Source organism: Lytechinus pictus, chromosome 11 (genome assembly GCF_037042905.1).
Source record: "Lytechinus pictus isolate F3 Inbred chromosome 11, Lp3.0, whole genome shotgun sequence".
NCBI classification, from domain to species: Eukaryota; Metazoa; Echinodermata; class Echinoidea; order Temnopleuroida; family Toxopneustidae; genus Lytechinus; species Lytechinus pictus.
In genome coordinates this window covers 20,349,403-20,375,031 of record NC_087255.1, presented here as the reverse complement: position 1 = coordinate 20,375,031, position 25,629 = coordinate 20,349,403, and the positions used below count along the sequence as shown (strand labels likewise).

The 25,629-nt window shown below is 34.8% G+C and overlaps 1 protein-coding gene across 1 annotated transcript; it reads right to left on the bottom strand.

Moving 5' to 3' along the window:
- Window positions 1–24,796, bottom strand: LOC129271949 (relaxin receptor 1-like). Its single transcript, XM_054909200.2, has 21 exons — window positions 24,577–24,796; window positions 22,621–22,738; window positions 21,510–21,584; window positions 20,817–20,888; window positions 19,198–19,269; window positions 16,702–16,767; window positions 15,773–15,844; window positions 12,502–12,573; window positions 11,567–11,638; window positions 11,144–11,215; window positions 10,708–10,779; window positions 9,960–10,031; window positions 9,559–9,630; window positions 7,399–7,470; window positions 7,074–7,139; window positions 5,400–5,471; window positions 4,836–4,907; window positions 4,150–4,221; window positions 3,560–3,631; window positions 3,116–3,187; window positions 1–2,504 (listed from the first exon to the last, which is right to left on the bottom strand). Exons 4-21 carry the CDS (start codon window positions 20,867–20,869, stop codon window positions 1,385–1,387), a joined length of 2,313 nt encoding a protein of 770 aa, XP_054765175.2. The 5' UTR covers window positions 20,870–20,888; window positions 21,510–21,584; window positions 22,621–22,738; window positions 24,577–24,796; the 3' UTR covers window positions 1–1,384.
- Between the last annotated feature and the right edge of the window lie 833 nt (window positions 24,797–25,629).

Sequence of the window (25,629 nt, the reverse complement as noted above, 5' to 3'; positions counted from 1 at the left end):
TCATATTTGATCTTCCTTTAATCGATCTAAAATATCATCTTTTAAACAAGTATATAACCACTGTAAAATAACACAAAAACGTGTGGATATCAGGGTTAATTTATGAGCGAGAATCTTTGGGAGAATGGCAACGATGTTCGATTGAGACGTCAACTTTGTCGTTTAAATCAAACATGAAAAACACTTTAATTCAATTTAATGATTGAACTGTCGTTGTTACAAAATAAATTGACATCTTAGTCGTGGGAATGGTTTACTAAATTTTGCACCTGTGTTTGGATTATTTCCATTGGTAAATTTCAACTTCAGATGTTTTAGCATACACATGGAGCAATGGAACTGACAGAACTACATTTTTATGCTCATTAGAATATTTGTTATTATAGGTAATGCTTCTTGCGTAAATGGCGGTTTTCAGACCAAAATCACCTTCGTTTTCGAGTGAAAACCTTCCCTGTTGTGCCAGCCATTTCTTGGCTTTCAAACAAGCACACCCTCTTCAAAAATCGTTCACTTTCCCCTGTGGGTTTCGTAAAAGAAAAGCCAGCAACATTGCTCCATGGGTCAGAGTAAATTGTTTACTGGCGCAGTTGCTTGTTCGCATGGATTGTCAATATTATCATAGTGATACTGTACCCAAACTTAGGTCAAGAAAAAGATAGATGCCCTCTTTTGGACTGTCCAGCTACTTATTGAGTTTGAAATGTCAACGTTATATATGCAAAATAAAATTGGAAATGTAATGGTGATGCTCATGGGTTGCGATTGATTCGTAGTGAAACTTAAATAACACATTTTCGGCCTCCATGGGGGACGACATAACGTCGATATTGACGAGATGAGATGGAAACGAAAAATTACTATTGTAAGTTGCACAGAATCAAATACGATATAGTACCATTACTTAAAAAATGCCTTGTAAAGGGTCAAGAATTTAAGAAAACATACGATCATTAGTAACTGGGAATAACCCCGAGTGAAAAATAAGGATATACTCGTAAAAGTTTTGAATTTCAAAAATCGTTTGGTAATCCATTAATCAGGAAAACTATCCTCTACCTATTTCGAAAAATTCTTACAATCACTATATATATGCGTCTATTGACATACCCACAGTACCAACTGTCAAACTTATCATTTTATTATTAAATGTCTGTATATTGTACATTCATACTTCCAGTATTTCCACTGTCAATCATTTTCCTTTCCGTTACGTTGCCACGGCTGTACTTCATCAATATATTTAGCTTAAGTACTTGATATGTCTACTGCGGTAATAATTAACAAGTTTTACTCCAAATTCACCAGAATATAGATTCATCCTATAGGCATGAATGGTATTATGACATTTTTCAGAACGTTTTCTATGCCAATGATCTTACAATCATTCTTCATGTTTCATTTTACGTGTCTTAGTTAAATCAGTCATATGAGGATCATTCACGCCGACACGAGAAAGTGGAAACCTGTCCTTCTTCTGGGAGCAGAGAGCCACGAAGGAGTAAAGGTACGGGTTTACAGTGGAGTTAATGGGTAAGATAAAAACCACTGCCCATGCATACAGGGATACCGGTAGGTCGATCACTCCTGTCTGAGACAAGATCCCCATGATGATGACTGGCATCCAACAACAAAAATCAGTACCGACGATCAGCGCCATCTTGGCAGTCATGCGCATCTCTCGCTTCATCCTCTCTGATCCAGTGATCTTTGCAGATCTTCGAACTTGGAGAAAGATCACTAAGTAGCAGAAGAAGATCAGGATAAGAAGAATGAAATTAACACCCAGGAAAAGGGCGATGGAGTACAACCAGTAGGGACGTTGTTTAGATTCTCCATCGACCGAGAACTCGTATACCTCTCTTTCGTGATGAAACTTGATGTAACCATTACGTTCTGTATAGGTATTAAACGGGAGGCCAATACAAACGTCGGATAAGCCGTAAATCGCAGAACCCGTCAAACCGGTCAAGGTGGGTGCGAAACTGAGACTGAAAGTCACCATCCATACTACAACAACGCAGATCTGCGCCGACTTGGGACGGAATCGCACTGTTCCGAAAGGAAAGGTGATGCAGATGAAACGATCGAGGGTGATCAGAGCAAGCAGGAACACCGTACTCTCGCTGGACAAAAGCGCTACGAACCCTGCCCACCGACAAAGAGACGATTCCTTCCATAGAGGCGCCGAGAGATAGTATCGGTCGCCGTAATAGATATCGGCCGATGCTATGGTCACCATGTACACACCCATGAGAAAATCCGCAATGGCCAGGTTCGTGATGAACAGTCTCTGAACACTGTTTCCGTGGTACCTGTCCTCTCTAGAACGAATGAAAATAACTAAGAGGTTACCGATGAGGGCGCCAAACCCAATAAACCACACTGCTACGCTGAGGACATCGTTATTCGTCAAACGGGAGCAGGAGTCCAGAGGCGTTGGGTTGATGACAGAACAGGTGATGTTTGTAAATAAGCAGCACAAACGGTAATCATCGGTAGATCTGTAGTAATTATATCAGTTTACAGAATTTAATTATGATTTGAATTGAATATGTTACCGAATAGTTGACTTGTGTAATGTAAAGTAATCAAGTGGGGACTTTTTAAGAAAGACTATCGATTACGTGAAATCATTGCCGTGGCCGAGTGGTCAAAGGCGCCGGACTAGACACATGCAAGTCTGGGTTTGATCCCCGGCCACAACCCTTCTGCCCGAGAGCGAAAGATTTCATTAACAATGATCTTTTATCCTACTTTTAAATGAATATGGCATGCTATACGCATTCTTTATAAGTAGGACGGGCACTTGTAAAAAAAAAAATCATGTAATTTTTTAAATGTCTGGGTCTGTAGAATCGGGGGGGGGGGGGGGCTTGGCTTCTGCCCCCATTTTTGTACGAAAACGTAAAAATGACCATCTGATTGTATTTTTTGCATGGTCACCCCCCCCCCCCCACTTTCGACCCCTGAATTTCATAAGCCGTGTAATTCTAAAATTAATCGTCATTCAATGGCTTAAAGAACTTACATTATATCCCAGTCATGAAAATGTTCCTCAGAACTAAATATATGTTTAAAAAATAATGAATATTTAACTGAATTGTGTACTTACAATTGTTTTAACGACTGGAGTCCATCAAATGACCTTGGCTGAATCCGCTTTAGCTTTACTCTTACTAGGTGACTATACAAAATGATAAGTAAAACTATAACATATCAATTAAACGTATCTTAATGCAAGCACTAAAGGCTTTATCGATCATGAATGCCTACATTGGGTTATGAAATGTGTTTATATTTATGTTTGCTTTGGGACCTGTTTAGTTAACGACTTACAACTGTTGTAGTTGTGCTATTATGGCAACTACCATGGTAACAAGGCTAAGCAGCCAATCACAATCAAGGTTGTCATGGTAGTTGCAATAATGACAAAGTTATCATGCTTCAAACTCTGAATAAAACGGGACCCAGGTCTTATAGCACCAGCATAAGGAACAAAAGAAACACGTGACTACTGAACCGAAATTTCCCTAAATATTGCAAATTCTGTACTTACAGTTGATGTAGTTTTGTCATGTTAAGAAATGCCCCGGGTTCGATTGTTTCCACTGGATTAAAACTGAGGTTTCTGTAATTGAATTATAATCGGATGAAAATGATCGGATAAAAATTGAAAAGGAAATTGATAAAAAGTAAAACACAACGATTTTAGTTTCTACAATAAATGATAAATACATGAATATAATTAAACAAGGCACTGTATGGTAGTAAAGTAATTTAATTGACCATTAAAAAGAATCAACACAGGTGTATGTAGGACACACAGTATGACTTAACATCAAGTCAATAAGTAAAAAGATATACAATATCTTCGTGTTAATGAGGATTTAAGTAAATGTTAAAGGCTTCACCGATGCTTCCTCAAATGAAATTAGTCAAGCATCCAAACAAGGACACGCACTCACCGTCATCCTCATATACAAACAAAACACACACCCACACATATTATTTACTTGTTTCATTTTCTTTTACGTTCAAAAATAATACAAAGCTTCACTACAATAATACATTATTGGAGTAAACAATTCTTTTAAAGACATTGCCGTATTACGTGAACAAGTAGGGTGAAACAAATATTATACTTACAGTTCATCCACGGTATTAAGGTTTGCAAACGTGCTGGAGTTTATTTGGGTGATATTATTCTTCAGTAGTAGTCTTGTAAAGGCAATAATTGAACCAAACGAGATTAGACAAATATGGTATTATTAAAACGACATCTTGTCCTTTCCAATTTTATTGATTGATTGATTGCATATATTCTTTTTCATTCCAAAATTCAAATTTAAATGTAAAGCAAAACACAAAAATATATTATACAGAAATGAAAAAAGGGAACCCACTGGAAAGCAAAGCTTGTTAGTATGGGTTCCCTGCAATAAATATATAATTAAAGTATATCTTTGATCAATGAAACTATAAAATGATATTAATAATTTTTATAATAAGAATGAAACAAAAACAACGTCAACGTTTATATATACGTATATGGATATATATACTACATCTCCCTCTCTCTCCCTCTATATATAATTATATATAATTTGCTAAATTAAAGGCAATCAAAACAAAAATTACATATATATATAAATGACAACGAAAAGATATAAACCGCAAATACGGTTCAAGGAAGAAATAAATTAAGTTTTAAAGTGGGCAAGCAGATGATGCAAACTTTTAATCTCAGAAAGGAAATTCAAAACTAACAAATGATAATCCCCTCCCTTTGGACCCCCCCCCCCAAAAAAAAAAAAACAACAACAATAACTTACACTTTCGTCAATGAAGGAGTTCGTCGGAAAGCATGACGATCGATTTGTGAGATGAAATTCCCTCTAACGTCTCTGAACGAAATAATAGATATTAACAATATTTAACATGGTTTAGTGCACCCGACAGTTAATATTCAATATGGGCAGCGCCTGAGTATTTGTGAGGGGGTCGGGGGGCTCCCAACTCAACAACAAATTGACGTCATTTGATCATTATTCAGTAGCAAGAGAGTTACACGATTTAGGTATCTCTTTTCCCCCTCAAAAATGATTCAATATGCCAGTATTCAATGGGCTATTTGTTGAGACAACTTACTGGCAACTATTTGCCCTCCCCGAAATAAGTGACCCTCGAAAAATATTATTTGTTTGTGTTATATTCAATTAAATTCTATATATTATTTGAATCATGCATACAAAGAAGCTTACGGTCTAAATTATGATCTTGACCTTACAGATCGTTTTATTCCGTCTCTATATGTTTTTTTGTTTACTTTTGAATATACCCTTGGTCTCATTTTCGCTCTGTGTATATAATGTTTTGACATTTCGACAAATCCTTACACAGTTTCTAAGGCTGGCAGATCTTCAAATGTACTTGCATTCAGTTCCGATAGGCAATTCGAGTTCAAATCTCTACAATAGAAAAAAAATTAAATAAAACAAATAGTGTGTATGTTTATATAAAATAAGGAAACAAAAACTTCAAAAGCAGGTTTTTTAGTGACGCAAAGTATTAAATCAGTATGATCAGTTACAATAAATTTCATATCACATATAAAACTTTTTGTTTCTTTACGTGACTATTTTGATTTGGTTAATATGAACATAAATCAATGACCATCGTCATTGATTTATGACTGTGTTAGGTGCGCAAGTGAACAAACTGCGACCAGGAAACATACCCAAGGCAAATACCAGCGGTCTGTTTCATAAAACCTGATAAAACAACTTTGCAATAAAAGATAAAAGCTACTGAAATCCTTCCTCCTGACTGGCTGATAGTAAACTTGTTATAAAAGCCGTACATATGTTATTATAACAATTCTTCGTGAAGCGGGACCCAGTACTTATTGAGGTGATTAAATGTTTGATGTAACTGTAAATGAAGGTTGTGTTTCAATTTTTAACAATCTATACCTCCTGAATAAAAATGAGAAGCAAATTAAATAAACTTTGTAAACAAATGAATGATGCTACAATGGACAACGACCCTACTGGAAAGTACATAGTCAAACAGTGTCATTGTATGCACAGTGAATATGTGAAAATATTATTCATACTGTTAAAATACTCAATTCAAAATGGGAAGATACGTTCGCACTGTGGACACCTTGACAGTGTGACTGTTCACAGCATGTTCATATGGTTGATCATGTGAATATGTGATCCACACTGTTGAAGTGCTCAAATTTAAGTGTGAAGGTAATTTAACATTGTGTTCCACACTGTGGTACACACTGTAGCACACACACTGTGGGACACTGTGTTCTTTTAAGTAGGGATGCGGTTATGACATATGCGAATCCGAACACCAATCAATTAAGGCACTGTTCAATCCATTTACTATGGTCACACCAACGAAACTGATTTCAAATTATGCCAATTCGATGTAATTTTCATTGCCTAAATAAGTAGTAACAATTATACACTGTAAAAAATGAAGTGCTATTTTAGCACTTAAAGTGCTTGTATAGTGACTGCACTACGAGTGCTGATTTTCTAGTTTAAATTTGAACTAAAAAATCAGCAATCGTAGTGCAGTCACTATACAAGCACTGTAAGTGCTAAATTAGCACTTCATTTTTTACAGTGTAATAATAAAACTGAATTACACGTTACATCAAGCATCTAATTCAAACTTACCTTTCGGCTGGTATGTTAGAGTGAGAATCAAAATAGAGTTACATAATAAACAAAAAAATGAAAGAAAAAAACAGATCATCGAGGGTGGAAAACAAGTAATAATGATGACATCTTAGCACCCAAAGCCAAACAACAAAGATATAAACATAGTTAATTAAGGCATATACCTAATCGCTTAAGGAAACTCAACCTCATATCGAATAAAAATTATTGTCATGTATACTTCCTTCCTTCAATAAATAAAACATGTTCGTAATAGTTAAGATGACAATAAGAAATGTTATCATTATCTTAAATATACTGCGAATAGCATATATTTCATCAAACATGTATTCAGGCAGACAAGCAAAACAAATTATTCTTATTACTTACATCCTGCTCATATTCCCGCGAAAGGCCCCAACCTCTATTTCAGATACATTGCAAGTTGATATCATTCTGAAAGTGATAACAAATATTACAAACTAATACGTCATACCGATATGAGAAACTAAACATTAATATCAAGTTCATCTGACTTCTTAAAATTTTTGGACTAACTTATACATTGTTAGACGAATAATACATTAAAACTCATAATCTATATTAGTTACGATGTTTATATATTTTTAGCTAGATTATTGCTCTAAGTTGAATTAATTGATTTTGTTATTCTCAGAATATATATCTATACAAATATTTTTGTAGATTTACTCACATGATTTTAAGAGAAGGTCCTCCGTAGAATACCCCAGAGGACAACTTTTCAAGGGGGTTGTCGCTTACAGACCTAGAAATTAAATACCATTGATATTAAAGAAATGAATAATAGATACATTTATATAGTTTATCAGCGCTTTACATTGTAATTATTCCAAAACGCAATTACTAGGCATACCACCATGACTTAGGCTAACCCTTCCGGTGACACGACATTTGCTCCTACGAGAGTTGATGCGGGCTTACTTCGTCTAAGATCTATATAGGGTTAGGGTAGCCTCTTGTCGAGGCCCTTGCGGCTTCTTCCCGAGCCGAGCGAGGCGAGTAATATCCTAATTTGCGAAGCAAATTAGGCCTGGTGAGCGCAGCTGCGCTCGCCAGGCGAATTATCCCTCGCTTCGCTCGGGAAGCAGCCGACAGGGCCTCGACAAGAGGCTAGGGTTAGGGTTGCAATATGGTTTTATGTAAGGTTTAGGGTAGGGTATAGTAATAAAGGACAAGTCCACCTTAACAAAAAGTTGATTTGAATAAAAAGAGAAAATCCAACAAGCATAACACTGAACAAAACACAAAACAAAACAATTACATTTACATCCTGGTCGGTATACACACAAATGAGGAGACTGATGACGTCATACACTTACTATTTCTTTTGTATTTTATTATATGAAATATGTAATATTCTAATTTTCTCCTCATTGTCAAGTGAAACAACGATTAATTCCTCCCCGGCCCAGCAGTGCAAGAAAAGGCACAGGAAAAGGAAGGAGAGCTACGGAATCTACATCTACAAGGTCCTCAAGTGGAATTAGCATTGTTTGATACTACAAGGTTCAGTCAAATTGGTCCTTATTTTCCAATCTGTAAAAAAATGAAATATTCAAGCAATAAAAAACAACAGAAATAGTGAGTGAGGGACATCGTCGACTGTCTCATTTGCATGTCGCCGAGTTGTGCATATCACTGTTTTGCGAAAATTAAGCGAAACTTAAAAATGTCATAACTTTCTCAAAGGACAAGTCCACCCCAACAAAAAGTTGATTTGAAGAAAAAGAGATAAATACAGCAAGCATAACACTGAAAATTTCATCAAAATCGGATGTAAAATGAGGAAGTTATGACATTTTAAAGTTTCGCTTTATTTCACAAAACAGTTATATGCACATCCTGATCAGTATGCACATGAGATGAATGGGTACCCGGTAGGAAGAAATTCCTTGAATGCTTTGAGCGCCTAGGCAGCCCAGCTAAAGCCGGGGTAATAATAATAGCAGGGCCCGCTGGGAGAACAGTTTTCGGAACTGAAGCGGCTTCCCTGGGTAAATATACCTGTATTATTATTATTATTATTATTATTATGAGGAGACTGATGTCATCATCCACTCACTATTTCTTTTGTATTTTATTATGTGAAATATAAAATATTCTAATTTTCTCCTCATTGTCAAGTGAAACAACGATTTATTCCTCCCTGAAAATGTGGAATTACCATTGTGTAATACTATATGGTTCAGTCAAGTTGGTCCTTATTGTCAAATCTGTGAAAAATGAAATATTGTACAATTCAAACAATAAGAAACAAAAGAAAGAGTGAGGGAGGGACATCATCGACTGTCTCATTTGCATGTCACTGAGTTGTGCATATCACTGTTTTATGAAAAATAAGCGAAACTTTAAAATGTCACAACTTTCTTATTTTACATCCGATTCTGACAAAATTTTCAGCATTATGCTTGTTTGATTTTTTATATTTATTAAAATCAACATTTTTCTGGGGTGGACTTGACCTTTAATTTACATCCGATGTTGATGAAATTTAAGCGGTATGCTGATTTGATTATTCTCTATTTATTCAAATCAACATTTTTCTGGGGTGGATTTGACCTTTAAGCCGAGGGTTGAAGTTGGTCATTCGATTAGTGTGTGGAACTTAGAGCGGAGCAATTGTCGCTGGAGCAATATTTTTCAATTTCTTTGTTCCTAAATATACAATGTAATAAAGGCGTTGCATCATTTGTCTATATGAAATAAATCAACCGATGGTGTTTATTATTCATTTATAGAATGTTGGTCACATTTGTTCGTTTAAATTTTCTAGTATACAGTATATATATATATATAGAGAGAAAAAAAGTATTGAAATGCGATAGTTTCTTACAATGTTATTAAAGAAGCATAACTCCGGAACTTTCCAGCGTCGAGATTGTTTAGTAAATTGGAGCTGACATCCCTGAAAAAAAATTAATTTTAGGTTGAAAAATAACTTCATTGGAAGACAGCAAAGAAAAAAACGAGTGTAAAAGTAAAATGTTTCTGATAATGGAGGATGTAATGTTATGTGATTTGGAGTGGATAAAGTGAAATGTGAAGCATTAAAATGGTTTAAATTCAAATGTTAAATCAAAATGTTTATTTTGAAAAAAATCAAATCCGACTAAAACTGGGTGGCAAAACAGGTGTGCGCGTGGGTGGTTGAATCTAGGTGAAAGTATGCGAGTGTGTGTGTTCGTTGGTCAGCAAACAACATGCATTTTTCAAAGAAGAGTAATATTTACTTACAGTCTGATTAGAAATGGGTGATCATCTCCTTCAAGCCCATCCAGATTGGTTAATTGATTAATTCGTAAATATCTGCAAAATCATAATAGAAATAATTCATTATCATTTTTTATTATTATTTGGGCTTGCTTTAAAGTAAGGGTCCTTACAAATTTCTTAGACAAAACAGATGACCATGTAGGTAGAATAGGTCGAAAATTTGCAAAGCCAAAAAAAAAAATTCCCAAAACGGTCACAGATTTCCTCAATTTTTCAACCTTACTTTACAAGGATGGGTGAAAGGGTTCTCACTTACCCCATGAATCTCCAGTGTGTATGGTATTGAAACAATAATTACGTAGAAGTGCAAATGTGTTTTAGCACGATACGCATTCAACATGTTCATCGAAGTTACAAAACAGTGCTGAATATAAACAAAATCAGTTCAGGCTACGCGCTTCCATCAATAATCATGTTCATGTTTACAAGAAGTGCTTATAACGCCCAGTCATCATCTTAAATATAAAATACATTTATCTTGCGCTTCGCGCTTGCATTATTTATTTGGTTAGATATCATTTCCATGAGTCACTGCAAACAGTCCTTAACAGGTTCATTTTCAATTCAGTATATTACCTCGCACTTCGCATTCAATTTTTTGAAACATGCAAAAATTTCCGCCTTCCCCCCCCCCCCACTGTACTTCATATCATCGTTATCATTATCGTCATCATAGTTGAATAATCTTGACATGTTTACTGATACTTACAATTTCTGCAGTCCTGATAGGGTCTTGAACGTATGAGGGAGAATCTTTGTTATACGATTTTCATTTAAAACACTACAAAATAAAAAACGTAAATGCAGGCAGTTACAAATCGAATCGGAAGCAATAAATATTCAAGTCTGAATACTATAACAATGACAATATGAAAGCAACAATCCAAATTATTTACTTAATTCGTTAAATAAACAAGAAAATGTTTTTACGAGGAAGCCTTAAAAATAATCATATTTCTTTCTGTACATGTAATCAGGTAATTTTGTAGGCTCAATATTAGGTTTTCTGGTATTCTAGTTAACTTTGGCCAACCGTACTTATTGTTATGGTATTTTCACCGTAAAATCATTCATATCGGAACAGAAATATAAATATAACGGTATTTCTTTTTGTTTCCTAGAGTCATAAGCATGCCAATACTTACAGTGTATGCAGGTTTACAAGTCCTCTGAATGTGTTCTTACTGAGGGATTTTATCCTATTTCCAGACAAAGATCTAAAAGGTATCAAACGACAATTGAAAACAGGTTTGCGTAATTTAAACTAAATCAAGAGCGAGAGAGAGAGATTGTGTGTGTGTGAGGGTGTGCGGGTGTGTGTGTGTGTGAGAGAGAGAGATGGTGATATTGCCACCATTGTTAGAAGTTTCAAGACTAGTTCGTATTTCTCGCTACATTAATAAAGTTTATACTTGCTAAAATATGTTTTATCTAAAAATATGAATACCACCATTTCAGAAAGATGATAAGAACATTTGACGAATTCAGGCTTCAGATGCCACGTGGTAAAAATTAGTCCACTGTATACCAACGGACGGATGACAATATGAAATTACTTTATCACTTACATGGACTCTAGGGTTGTCAAGTTGTTGAAGACACCAGATTCTATATAGCCTATCTCATTCTGTGATAAAATCCTGCATGTGATACAAGAAATAATGACGCTGTTTGGGCAATTGTAATGCTCTGATTTAGTTACATAATCAGAGCTATCATTCGTTTTAGGTAAAACGATTAGTCTCCGAACTTTGAAACAGAAGGTCGTGGGTTCGAGTCCCAGCCATGGCGTAATTTCCTACTTGGCTTCAGCAAGAAATTAATCCACATTGTGATGCACTCAACCAAATGGTACCTGACAGGAAGTTATTTCTTAAAATGGTTGAGTGCTTAACAGTAATTCGGCCAAAGCTAAGGCAATAGTGCTGGATTTATTGTAGAGTGCTTCGAGACTTCTGACATGCTCGATAGTTTAGAAGGTATAGTAAAAATTATTTATGAATTCTGAAGGATGTGAGTATTCCTATAGCCTAGGTGTACTTTCGAACTAAGGTATTTATAGTTACGACAAAAAATACATACTTCTTTATTTGCAAAGATAATGTGACCAACTCCAAACATCGTTACTGCATCAAGGATAGTCTTAATTGCCTACTGAATTAATGGGAAAAATCTAACACGTCCATTGAAGTACTTTACAGAGTATCGAAGTGTGACATCAGTTGCTATGGTGTCATGGTGGGCTGGTTCTAAACAGAGTCGCAGTTGACGATCGCCTGTACACATTAATTTGTATTGGCAAATGACTTTGGTTCGTCTGAAAAATGGGTTGCAAGCGATCATTCCGATACCCATGATAGCAGCCATTTCTCCTATGAGAAACACACGCTTTCATTCCGGGTTCATTTGTTTAGAACCAGACCGTCATGACACCATGGCAACTGACGTCTTCGCTTTGGTATTCTATAGCAATGTTAGAAAGAATTGTGCATGTTTTACTTACATCATTTGAATAGCAATCAACCCATCAAACGATCCATTGCGAAGAGATGTTAACCGATTATTATTGCAGAATCTGTGGGGATCAATAATTATGAATTAAATTGATTTTGATTTATTATTAGAACATCACTAGCGTTCGCCAATATTTTGGTCATAACAAAAATACAAAGTGATACAAAACAAATATACAATTTGAGGAATATAAGCAGATGAACAAAAACATAACAACTGTACTTCGTCAAAAACTTAAGTCTACTTTAACAAATGTTTTAGTAAATATATCATGGCATAAATAATAAAAAAGAGGGATAAGCATGCATGGGAGAAAGGGAGAGAAGAGTAATATATTAAGAAAATAGACGAAAAAATATCATTAATCATGATTCAATATTAAATAGAAACATGAATATCTTATATAAAACACAAATAGGCCTACTGGTTGTTACGGTCAACATAGAAATCATTTAGACAAGTATTTTGACAATGATGGCGATAATCTTAAAGTTCCGATCATGTATATGTAACAAAATAACGACAATTACGAAAGAGTCATCTTTTACAAACGCAACATAAAGTGCCCCTCCTTCAAAATACCAAAGCTATTTAAAAAAAATGGCTGTGCTCAAAACAATGTAACATAAGCATGTTTCTAAACTAATTGGCTAGTAAAGTTTTATGTAAAAATCTAATTGATCCTCAAAGTGACGAATAAGTGTGCATGTATGAAATAAGCCAATTGTCACTTTTCCCTATTAAAGTATAACAAGGGCCATTTCCAGAGCCCCTAAAACAGTTTTCATATTTATTTTTATTCGTGAAGAAAGCCCAATCAATGGTATCGTTGTTACAACTTTTCATTTTCATGTTTGATATTTCAATTTACCTCAAAAAATATTATTTCAAAAATAGATTTTCATATTTCAAAACTAAAAAGAAAAAATTAAATTGATCAAAAGAGGCATGAGAGTGACAAAGAACAGATTATTGATATTAACTATGATCATTCACGGACCCCATTAAAAAAAAAAATTAATACAGTTGTCAACATCCCTTAAAATCATCGATTGTGCGGGAGTTTCCAGCATTTTCTTCCGATCCTAAACATAAGTGTAAGATATAGTCAGGGGCGGATACAGGATTTTCCAGATGGGGGGGGGGCACATTTTCCCGAGGAAAAAACAAGCAAAAAATATCAAAAAAGGTCCTCGCTTTCAAAAAGGGGGAGGGGCACACTTGTGTTAGAACGGCGTATTTACATTACAAATGTAGATTATGCCTCTCAAGGGGGGGGGGGGGGGGTGGGTGGGAGAGGCACGGGCCGGATGTTGACCCCCTACCTGGAACAGTGAATATAATCATCCAAATATAATTTTTGTAAAGTGAATAGAGCTCGTCTTATGCCACTTCAAACACAACATAAAAGCCACAGAAAAAGAACAATGACTGCTCAATTAACTGTAAATGTGGCTATATGTAAGAATCAACACGCAAACGAACACGCAAGAGAATAAGTGTGGAAGTTTGTGCATGCTTGACCCTTTGGAGTACTAGTAGTTAAAAAACAAATTGGTGGCCGCGTTGTTGCTCTATCCATTTCTAATATATAAGATATAAGTTTAAGTGACATAGGTTTATTCAAACCAATCAGGTAATATAATGTAATACAAATATTTAGTACAAAGTTTGGCAAAGAGAATATGAAAGGTTTTGGACATGAAAGGCAACATGAAAGGTTTTGGCCACCCATAGAAACAGAGCTTGTTAAAGGGGCCCCTTCATGAAATTAATATAAATTATTATAAATACATAATATTAATACAACGTAACAAAACAAAGAAATATATATAAAACATTATAGCAAAAATACTGATGCTAAAATAAACATACAAACAAAACCAAAAAGAATGCAAATATTTTTTTTACAATGATAAACTAGAAAGTAAAGAAAAGATTAATTGAAGACATTTTGAAAGCTCTCAACATTCATTTTTTAATATGGGCAGTGTTGGACTGGAATCGTATGCGTTGTGGTAATCTATTCCATTCTTTGGTACAAGCTATCACAAATGAATTCAAAGTAGTTTTAACTCTTGCAAACGATTGATGAATTAGATTTCTCTGACGTGTAATGTACGTATGAATCCTGGAAATAAAAATGAACAGTTTTGAGTCGATTGTGATTTGTACATGAACATCAAACAGTTCAAGGATACTAAATCGTAAAGGCACAGAAAATTTAGGTGCAGAAATAAAGGAATACTAGGACTTCTGTAATTCGAATATGCAATGAGTCTGATAACTTTCTTTTCAAGGATCAGTAGTCTGTTTGAATGATTCCTTTAAGTATTTTCCCACGCAACATTACAATAAATTAAGTGAGGCACAATGAGTTTATTGGGGTGAAAAGAAACGTAAATTATATATCACGCCAGCACTCCTTGAAACCTTGGTACAAATATCATGGACATTGCTGACGTGATTTTTCATGATAAATGATCATCTACTGCAACTCCTAGAAACCACACATCTTGACTACGATTGATCTGATGACCTGCTATTGATAATGAATCTATATCATCAGGGATTCTTCTACCCCTTGTTTTAAATACAACATATTTTACTGGCGTTTGATAAAAGCTTGTTACAGCAAAACCATTTAAATATATTTATTTGAACTTCATTTTGTTGACAATATAAGATTATGCATATCTTTGTGATAGGAGAGCAAGCAAGTGTCATCAGCAAAAAGTGATTAGGTAAACAAATGTGATGACTTTCTAATGTCATTGATATAAATCAAGAACAATAAAGGACCCAAGACCGAACATTGAGGTACCCCATAATTCACCTTCTTAGATTATGATGTAACTCCATTGATCATTACATACTCTAATCTATTCTTTAAGTAATTTTCTTGCCAATTTAAGGCTACCTTACGAATGCCATAATGCTCGAGCAAGTTTAATAATATATCATGATTAATAGTGTCGAATGCATTCAATAAATCTAAAAACACACCCATAACAATTGTCCACGATTAATTGTATTTTTATATATAATAGTTTTTACCAAATTCAAAACGCCCATGCGTTTCTGTTGAAAGCCAAATTGTTGTAGGATCAAGATATTAAGAAGATGAAGGAATTTGTTTAAGTCTTTTGTACACTATTTTCTGGAGATTTTTTTAGAATATGGGTTACAAAGCGATAGGTCTTTAATTCACAATGTTTTTACGGTCATTCTGCGGATATAACTTGCTTTTTCGAACTTACAATTTCTCTAATGCAGAAGAATCACGAAAATTCCCAGGAACTAATTCAGATATCTGGTTGTAATACGCATGCCTACAGGATGAAGATATTAAAGGAATGTTATTTACATTCATATCTTTACATAGAAGACAGGAAGAGGATGTCGATAGACAAAAATAGAGTGTATTTTTTCATGGAATCGTATAACTTTATTGTTACTACAGGTTGAAAATAATATGGTTTAAAAAATAACGTCAAAAACATACCGAAAATTCTATAAAAATCGATAAGGAATAAAAAAGTTATGACAATTTAAACAATTGCTTTATTTTGGATTATATACATGTCTTCGTGAATATGCAATGAGCGAGTTATTAAATGATATCCCGTCTCATTATTATGTATTTTATTATTAAGAATTCAAATTTCGCCCCCCCCCCCAAAAAAAAAGGAAGAAATATGGGGAGAAATTCAATTGAGTCCTGATTTAATGTGTAATATAATCACTTCGGCAAGTTATTTTGTTCAAAGGGAGATATATCATACACACAAGTCATTTATATTTAAAAAATATGAAATTGATATCGTGTAATACCAAATGAAAAGGGAAAGTGCGGATGTCACATCATCAGCCGACTTATCGCCTATTCATGACGGCGTGCATGTAACTGTTTTCACAAAATGTTGCTCAACTTCAATATTCATTAATCAGATTTAACGAAATTCTAAGCAACTTGCTCGGTGAACAATATCATGAAAAAATAATGAGGATTAATTCACTGAATGAGCGTGTGTGATTCGATTTTTATCTATTTATTTATATATTTATTTATTTTTCATTTGGGGGATCTTCAAATTAAATCATTATATTTGTAATTTTAATATTTAATCCATATGGCATTCCAATTCAAATACAGTCCACAGTTAATAAGAAAATGTAACTTTCTTACAAATCAATCAGTGCCGGTAGTCTTGGAAGATAATCCAAATGGGTAATTGCATTCGAAGACAATTTTCTATACAGAAATAAAAAGAAAAGAACACATTATCAGTATTTATATGTCTTGGGGATAGTATTTATGTTTCTTAGGGGAAAATGGTTCGTATCTTATCTAATCAAAGATAACTTTGAAAAAAGAATTATACTGGTCTAATTTTTTTGTGGATACAAAAACTCGTTGTGTCGGTGCGAGAACGCAGCACTCGTAATTTCAAGGCCCTCAAGGACAGCAGTTTGTTAACTGATGAGGCCACCCTGATTAAATAAAACTGAAAATAAATAAATAAATGAATATATAAATAAATAAATTAATAAATAAATAAAAATGTAAATAAATAAATTAATAAATAAATAAATAAATGAATTGCGTATGGTCGTTTCTGCATCCATACGGTGAGCAAAAAAGTTTTGCTAAGGGAATTCTGGCACCGACACGACGAACTATCCTCTGATCCAGATTATATTAAGATTCTCATATGTTTCCAATCGAAAATAAACAGGTCTATGTTTAGTTAAAGGGATGCTCCGGCCTGAGAATAATATGATTTGAACATAAAAAATAAAGAAAAATCAGACAAATAAAATATTGAAAATTTGATCAAAATCGGACTAGGAATATCAAAGTTATGGCATTGTAGAGATTAGCATTGTTCCATTGAAACAGTTCTAGGCATGTCTACATAGATATTCAATGAGCAACTTGATGATGTCATATCCCCACTTGTTCTTTTGTATTTCATTATATGAAATTAGGTTTATTCAAATTTCTTCCACTAAGAATTGATAAAATGGATTGATGACTGATTTAGTGCATTAGATATTCATTGCTGTAACTTATTATAAAGGAGACACATCATTCACACATGCATGAAAATTATATGATTTTATGTAATATAATAGCATAAGAAAAAAGGAAGTGGGGACGTGACATCATCAGCCACCTAATGAATATTCATGATGACATGCATATAACTTTTTTTCAAAAAATATTGCTTAACTTTAAAATTCAATAGCTTTTTTATTTGCTGTCCGATTTATATAAAATGTTCAGCATTTAGCTCTGTGAATTTTACTGTATTTATTTAAAAATAAATATTTTCAGCCCGGATACCCCTTTACGGCTTCAGTCACAACTCAGAAAGGCGATCGACCGACCGATTAGTAGCCTGCTTGGCGCCGCTGGAATTTAAGAATCGCCCAACGATTATTGTAGAAGTCGAACGGGCTTTAAAAAGACTTTAATATCGGTTGCCGAACAGTGCCCTGTCGATTACCCACTACTCAAACCCAAATCTGAGTCGAATCGGGAAATTTTCAGTTTGGCGGCCGAGCAGTGATCGGCTGACGATAAACCGATTCCCGAGGCGGTCTCCCACCGTAAGTAATCACCCGGCCGATATTGAATTCGCTGGGAGATCATCGACAGGCCTCCGAGCGGTCAGCGGCCGACAACTGGCCGATGACCGTTCGACAGCTTTTGACCTAACGAGCTCAATTATTGACCTAAGGCGGTGAGTGAAAAGTGAACTGGCACCTCCAAAATTTTATTTTCGCGCTAAATCTTGAGCAGTGACCGATCGAAGGCCCCAAAACCAGTGGTACCCGGGTGAAATTGACTACAAACTCGCTGGCCGGTCGCCGAGCAGGTTAATTTTGGGGGTTGTGACCTTAGCCGAAGTGACAGATCCAGGATTTCGTTAATAGTGAAAGGGACATCGAAATGGGCCAACATTTTTTTGTAGTTGTTCTCTCTTAAGCACGATGCTATCATTCGAATCACACGCCCCTTGTCGCCAGGGCAAGGCGAGATGATGTCGACCAATTTTTGAAAGATATTTATGTTGCCTTCCCCAACCTCCCAGAATAATGATAAGCATAATAAATAAACAAAAAAACTGTGGCTCTCTTGGATGATCCATCCATCCCCCGAATCCAGTATTTATTTTTTGTTACTATATAAAGTACCTATGTTATTCAATCAGGGCCCCGTGGACGATCATCACGTTTAATATGCTACCTTGTTGAACTAATAATACTAGGCTATAATAATAGTCTACCATGAGGAGATTGGCTACGTTGGATTTTATTCAATAATAGCGAGTTTTCTCAATCGCGACTGGGACGTATGCTACAGCATAGAAGATATGTTGAAAATGCCCGTCAAATCACAATTAAGCTGAGGAGTCATTGTCGAAAGTTGGTGAGCCGGGACAGCTGATCGTCGTTATAGATACTGAGCTGAAGAAAACTTGCAAATTCAGCAGTTTTCGACAAAGAATTCGTTGTCATGAAGGGTTTCGACAATAGATTTCCTGCATTGTAGAATTTGTCCCCGACGCGATTTCTAAATTCCCCATTTATTGGCATTTGACGGCTGTTACGTTCTAATCTACATCATGAAAAGTCATGATAAAAGTCAAAATAAGAAACTGGAAACATGGCTTACAACTTAATGAGGTTGCTGTAGGTATCAAAGGCATTACAATCGATGTCACTGATTTGGTTATGATCGATGTATCTGAAAAGAAAAGGGATTAGGGAAAGGGGATTATGTATGAGCTCTTCTTGCTGCCATAGTGAACCACACCAACATCCAGTAATAACTGATATGATTACACTAATAATCAAATATAAACTCAAACTTATGATTAGATACTATGCTTCATCTGCAACTTCTCCTACTCCTGTAAGTATTATTACTACTACCACCTCCAATATTGCTGCTAGTCCTTCCACTATAGTGTACTACTGTTGCTGATACCATACTACTAGTGGTACTTGTGGTAGTCTATGGTACACTGCAAGACCACAGAAAATACCACAAGGATGAAAACCCCCAAACAGATTCCTGTGGTACTGCAAATGCGTATTCTGTGGTATGTGGTACAAAAAATATTGCCAGAAATATCGCATAAGAATACGGTACCACAAAAAATACGATTCAGTGGACCAATGCTGTGGTATTTTTATGGTACAGATGGTACAGTGCAAAGCATGGAATAACACAAGGGTAAAAACCCCACACAGATGCCTGCGGTATTCGAGTGGTACTAAAATATGTAAGGAAATACCAGTGAGGAAAACAGGTACCATAAAAATACCATTCGAGTACAACGGTATTGTGGTATTTTTGTATGGTGCAGTGCAATATCACGTGAAATAATATACGGGTGAGCACCCTAAACAGATTACTGTGGTATTCAAGTGGTATTAAAATAGTGTAGGAAATACCACAGAGGAAAACGATACCACATAATTCCCATACTAGTACAGCAATGCTGTTGTATTTTTATGGTACAGCCTATATACAGAGTGCCACAGCCAGAAGAATAAACAAATGACACACACAATAATTGCATGGTGTAGTTAGTATACCTAATGTAGAATCAAACTATAGGATGGCAGCGATTATGACAACAACACTTTGGTATATAACTAAGGCTACTACTAATATACGTCTACTGCAGCTGCTGCTGTTGCTGCTTCCTGCTGCAAAGCTTAATACAATTAAGGAACTATTACGTACTATTACTAGGTTTACTACTATTCTTATGTTTTACTACGAACTATTCTTAGGTCTACTATACAACACAACAACAACAACAACTACTACTACCACTACTACTACTACTACTACTACTGCTACTACTACTACTACTACTACTACTACTACTACTACTACTACTTCTACTACTACTACCACTACTACTACTACTACTACTACTACTACTACTACTACTACTACTACTACTACTTCTACTACTACTACTACTACTACTACTACTACTACTATTTCTACTACTTCCACTACTAGGACTACGAATCACACAACTACAACTTCTACTATATGACTACTACTGCTGCTGCTGCTGCTACTTCTACTAATATTTCTACTACTAATTTATACTACTAATACTACCACTACTACTACTACTACTAGTACTACTACTACTACTTGTACTTCTACTAGTAGTGGTAGTAGTAGTTCTACTACTTCTTTTGCAGCTGATTTAGTCCTAATGCAATTAAGCATGACTGTGATTGAATATGAATTTAAATACTTACAACTGCTGAAGGTTTACTGGACTATTCCATTCGTTTCCACGGAACTCAGCCATACTGGTTGCTGTTATCTCGCTGCAATGTGATTTAGAGACAAGTCAATGCAAAGCGATTATCATGTGAGTGTAACTCAGAATTTACCTTAATACATATAATAAACAAAGCTGAAGCATGCAAAAGTTTATGATGAAAAATAACTTGTGAAATTTTTTTGGGACCAAAACGACCTTATTTTTTCGTGAAAACTTTTTTGTTTGCTTGTCAAATATCTTGGGTCAATACGACTTTGATTTTGGAGTAAAACTTTTTTTTGCTTGCCTTTACTTCAGCAGCCCCAGCTAAAAATATCGTTTTCAGGGCCCTGCATAGCGAAGGCTCGCATAGATGAATGTCTTTCCCCACTTTGTTTTAACATTTATAATTATGTAATGCATACTATTAGTATTAAATTGTTTTTCATTTAAATGCATTCAGTACAAAAATCAGTTCATTGACAAATATACATTTCAAAGAAACATTTTTCGTCGGCATCACTCGTTTTGCTCAATTGTTGAAAAAAAAAAGTTTCAGAGCAACCAGACATAATTTCAAAGGCGAAATGATACTAAATTGACGCTATCTATCTTTATCGGGATCTGTAATTATACTATATTGCTGTATTTTGTTATTGAAATTATGAAAATAGGTTAATCTTACAGATACAATAACAAAGGCCTGGATGAGATGAGTCGCGGGAAGTCTCCATAACTCGTAGAATTTCCTCTGATGTACCTACGCAAATGATAATTATGGATTATAAGCAATAGAAATAAAACAAAAATTACCATCTCACGTGGCATTATTTCCTTAATATTTCCTTTAAAAATCTTAATTGAAACATTTTGATAACCGCTAAAAGGGTTGAATAAATGAATCGATGAGTTCATAAACCAATAGGCCTACACTGAACTAGGACCATTGCCTGCGAGTTTCTTTTTATCACTCTTAATCTCCTCCTTTTCTACCTCTCTATCTTTCTTACTTTCTCTTTGTAACTCCCCCCTTTTCCCTCTCTATCTCTCTTATGTCTCTTTGTATCTTCCACTTTCTCCCTTTCTTTCTCTCTTACTTTCTCTTTGTAACCCCCCCTTTCTCCCTCTCTTCTTTCTCTTTGTATCTTCCATTTTCTCCCTCTTTATCTCTCTTATTTCTCTTTGTATCTTCCATTTTCTCCCTTCTATCTTTCTTACTTTCTCTTTGTATCTCCCCTTTTCTCCCTCTCTATCTCTCTTATTTCTCTTTGTATTTTCCATTTTCTCCCTCTTTATCTCTCTTATTTCTCTTTGTATCTTCCATTTCTCCCTTCTTTCTCTCTTACTTTCTCTTTGTAACTCCCCTTTCTCCCTCTCTATCTCTCTTATTTCTCTTTGTATATTCCATTTTCTCCCTCTTTATCTCTCTTATTTCTCTTTGTATCTTCCATTTTCTCCCTATTTTTCTCTCTTACTTTCTCTTTGTAAATCCCCCTTTCTCCCTCTCTATCTCTCTTATTTTTTTTGTATCTTCCATTTTCTCCCCCTTTATCTCTCTTATTTCTCTTTGTAACTCCCCTTTTCTCTCTCTCTATCTCTCTGAATTTATCTTTGTATCTCCCCCTTTTCTCCCTTTATCTTTCTTATATATCCGGGTAGATTATGTATCCATGTGTTTAGACAGACCTGCAGTGTAAATTTTTTTTTTGTATTTTTTGTATTATCCTTACAAAACACCGTACACAATAATGGTTTGGATAACATATCAGAGGTTTCTGTTAGTTGCATTTACTTACAATTTTCTTACTCCGTGACTGAAACTGTTCTCATCAATGACGTCATCCCCGTAGATTGTACATGCGGCTTCGAATGCGGTACAAGGTGAACATTTATGAGAACATGAAGAAAAGTTATCTGCAATGAAAAGTAAGAGAAATCCAAATACAATCACAAATTTCGCTTTGGGAATTAACACTTAATGAATGACAGAGACATCCAATTTAGTTTATTAGGTTTTTTTTCAACCATCAGTCAGAATACATTGTAATACATAAAATATATGATCGATTTCAATGAAATGTTTATTTAAAGTTTATACTCTAATTTTCGTCGTTCGACGATTAAATGTATGTATGGCAAGAAAGACATTAACTCTACTGATTGGTTCCCGATAAGTCTACTGACAGCGAAATTCACATCAACGATGGTCTTGATACTAGGCCATTTTATTTAGCGACTAATCGTTAACATTCGTGTTACCGGGTCAAGATGACTTTAGCAGACATGGCAGAAGACAACAATTCACCAGCGTGCTTTTCGGCTGAATTCAGTCGAAGATGTGTTAAAATTTATTTCATGGTTTAGATAGTAATAATTTATTTAATTTTGTTTACCAAATCTATAATTATGTTATACATGGCATAATGTTTTTGTAATATCACTTTATGTTATGTTCATTATATTATGTACAACATTGTGAAACGGAAACCAATGAAAGAAGTGGAATGAAAGTAGTAATAGCAGTATAAGTGGTATCAATTGCAACAGCAGCAGTAGTAGTAGTACTAGTAGTACTACTACTACTACTAGTAGTAGTAGCAGTAGTAGGAGGATGAGTAGTAGTAGTAGTAGTAGTTGTAGTAGTAGTAGTAAAAGTAGTAGTATCATAGTAGTAGTACTAGTAGTAGCAGCAGCAGCAGTAGTAGCAGTAGTAGGAGTAGTAGTAGTAGTAGTAGTAGTAGTAGTAGTAGTAGTAATAGTAGTAGTAGTAGTAGTAGTAGTAATAGTAGTAGTAGTAGTAGTAGTAGTAGTAGCAGTAGTAGTAGTAGTAGTAGAAGTAGTAGTACTAATAGTAGTAATAGTAGTAGTAGTAGTAGTAGTAGGAGTAGGAGTAGTAGTAGTAATAGTAGTAGTAGTAGTAGTAGTAGTAATAGTAGTAGTAGTAGTAGTAGTAGTAGTAGCAGTAGTAGTAGTAGTAGTAGTAGTAGTACTAATAGTAGTAATAGTAGTAGTAGTAGTAGTAGTAGGAGTAGGAGTAGGAGTAGTAGTACTCCTGCTACTCCTAGTAGTAGTGGTGGTGGTAGAAGTATTATTAGCATGATATAGTATTAGCAGTAGAAGTAGTAAAAGTAATAATATATAATCATATAGTCACTGGCGTATGTATTTGCACTTTGGGGCACTGACCACCTAAGAGTTCCACGATCAAGAAACGAAAAGAAGAGTTGAAACAGAAAAAAATAAAATGGAAATATTGTATAATTTGTTTCATATTCTGTTAGAATTTATACAAAAAACTTTTTTTTCTTACTTTGAAAAGCCAAAAGGTTGCTCGATCACGACTAAAAAAAATTGCACGCAAATTTTGCCCCGGTAAAATTGTGATCATAACACGAGGTATAGTAGTAGTGGTAGTTGTATTACTAGTAATATTAGCAGTGATGGTAGGAGGATGAGTAGTAGTAGTAGTAGTAGTAGTAGTAGTAGTAGAAATAGTAGTAATATTAGTAGAAGTATTAGGAGTAGTAGTAGTAGTAGTAGTAGTTGAAGTAGTAGTAGTTCATGTGGTATAAGAAGAATAAATTGTAGTAGTAGTAGTAGTAGTAGCATTAGCAGTAGTAGTAGTAGTAGTAATAGTAGTGTTAGTAGTAGTAGTAATAGTAGTAGTAGTAGTAGTAGTAGTAGTAAAAGTAATATATTATATTGTAGGATAAGTAGTAACGCAGTATCAAAATAGCATCATATTATCTTACCACAAAGTAATTCATCACTCCCATCCAAGCAATCGGAGCGGCCATTGCAGACTGAACTGAAACTGATGCAAGTCTCAGACTTATTGAGACATCGAACATATCCTGGGTGACATCCTGTACCTGTTGAAGTTCACGAGACCATAAACAATTGAAGCTAGATAATCTAGAAAATTGGACTACAAAACTGACACGAGTGTAATAACATTTTGAATTATTTAAACAACTCTACTAAATAAGAAATCCATTGTAGCATCAAGTTGGACTTAGTTCAGATAAGAGGGTAAATAATATGATAGCAACGGATTACTTTCGCCTTACCTGGCGAAATCAAAGAAGTTATCGAAAGTGAAAATTTCGGTCATATAAAAGGAGCTCGCAATCATACGTCCGCGAAATTCGTAAACAGCAAAGTGCCATTGCATACGATGATTTAAATTTATTTCCTGTGTTAGTGCCTTAAAAATCACTAAAATTGTGCTTATTCACGCACGCTTTTGAATAAATGTAACTCTTTCCCCTCTTTAATAGGTTTCCATTTTCTTTTTCTTTATTGCGACATGAGCATCTTTTGGGATAGCGACGCATTACAAATGCCAATATTATCATCATTATAATTATCGTCATACTTGAGTATTAGTTATTCGAAAATAATATTTAATCATAATTCATTAAGAACTGTGTAATGAAATTACACTGCACATGTGTGGGTGTGTGTGTCTGGGGTATAAATGTGTATGGGGGACACTTTTACATAGCTTACTACAAAGAAGTTCATCGTCTCCCCTTGGGCACGTAGTAATACCATCGCAGAAGTCCTCAAAAGTAAAAGTCAGGTTGCTTCCTAGACACGGAAGTAAACCTGGGAATTTAAAGAAACCAAATATGAAAAGAAAACACATTTAATAAGCCATGCGAATTATCATAATTTTTTCCTTTTTACAAGTATAGAATACAAATACAAAATATAGTGGCAGATAAAACGACTTATACAAATACATGTACAAATTGACATTAATATACAAATACGAACTTAATTCAATCCTAACTTAAAAG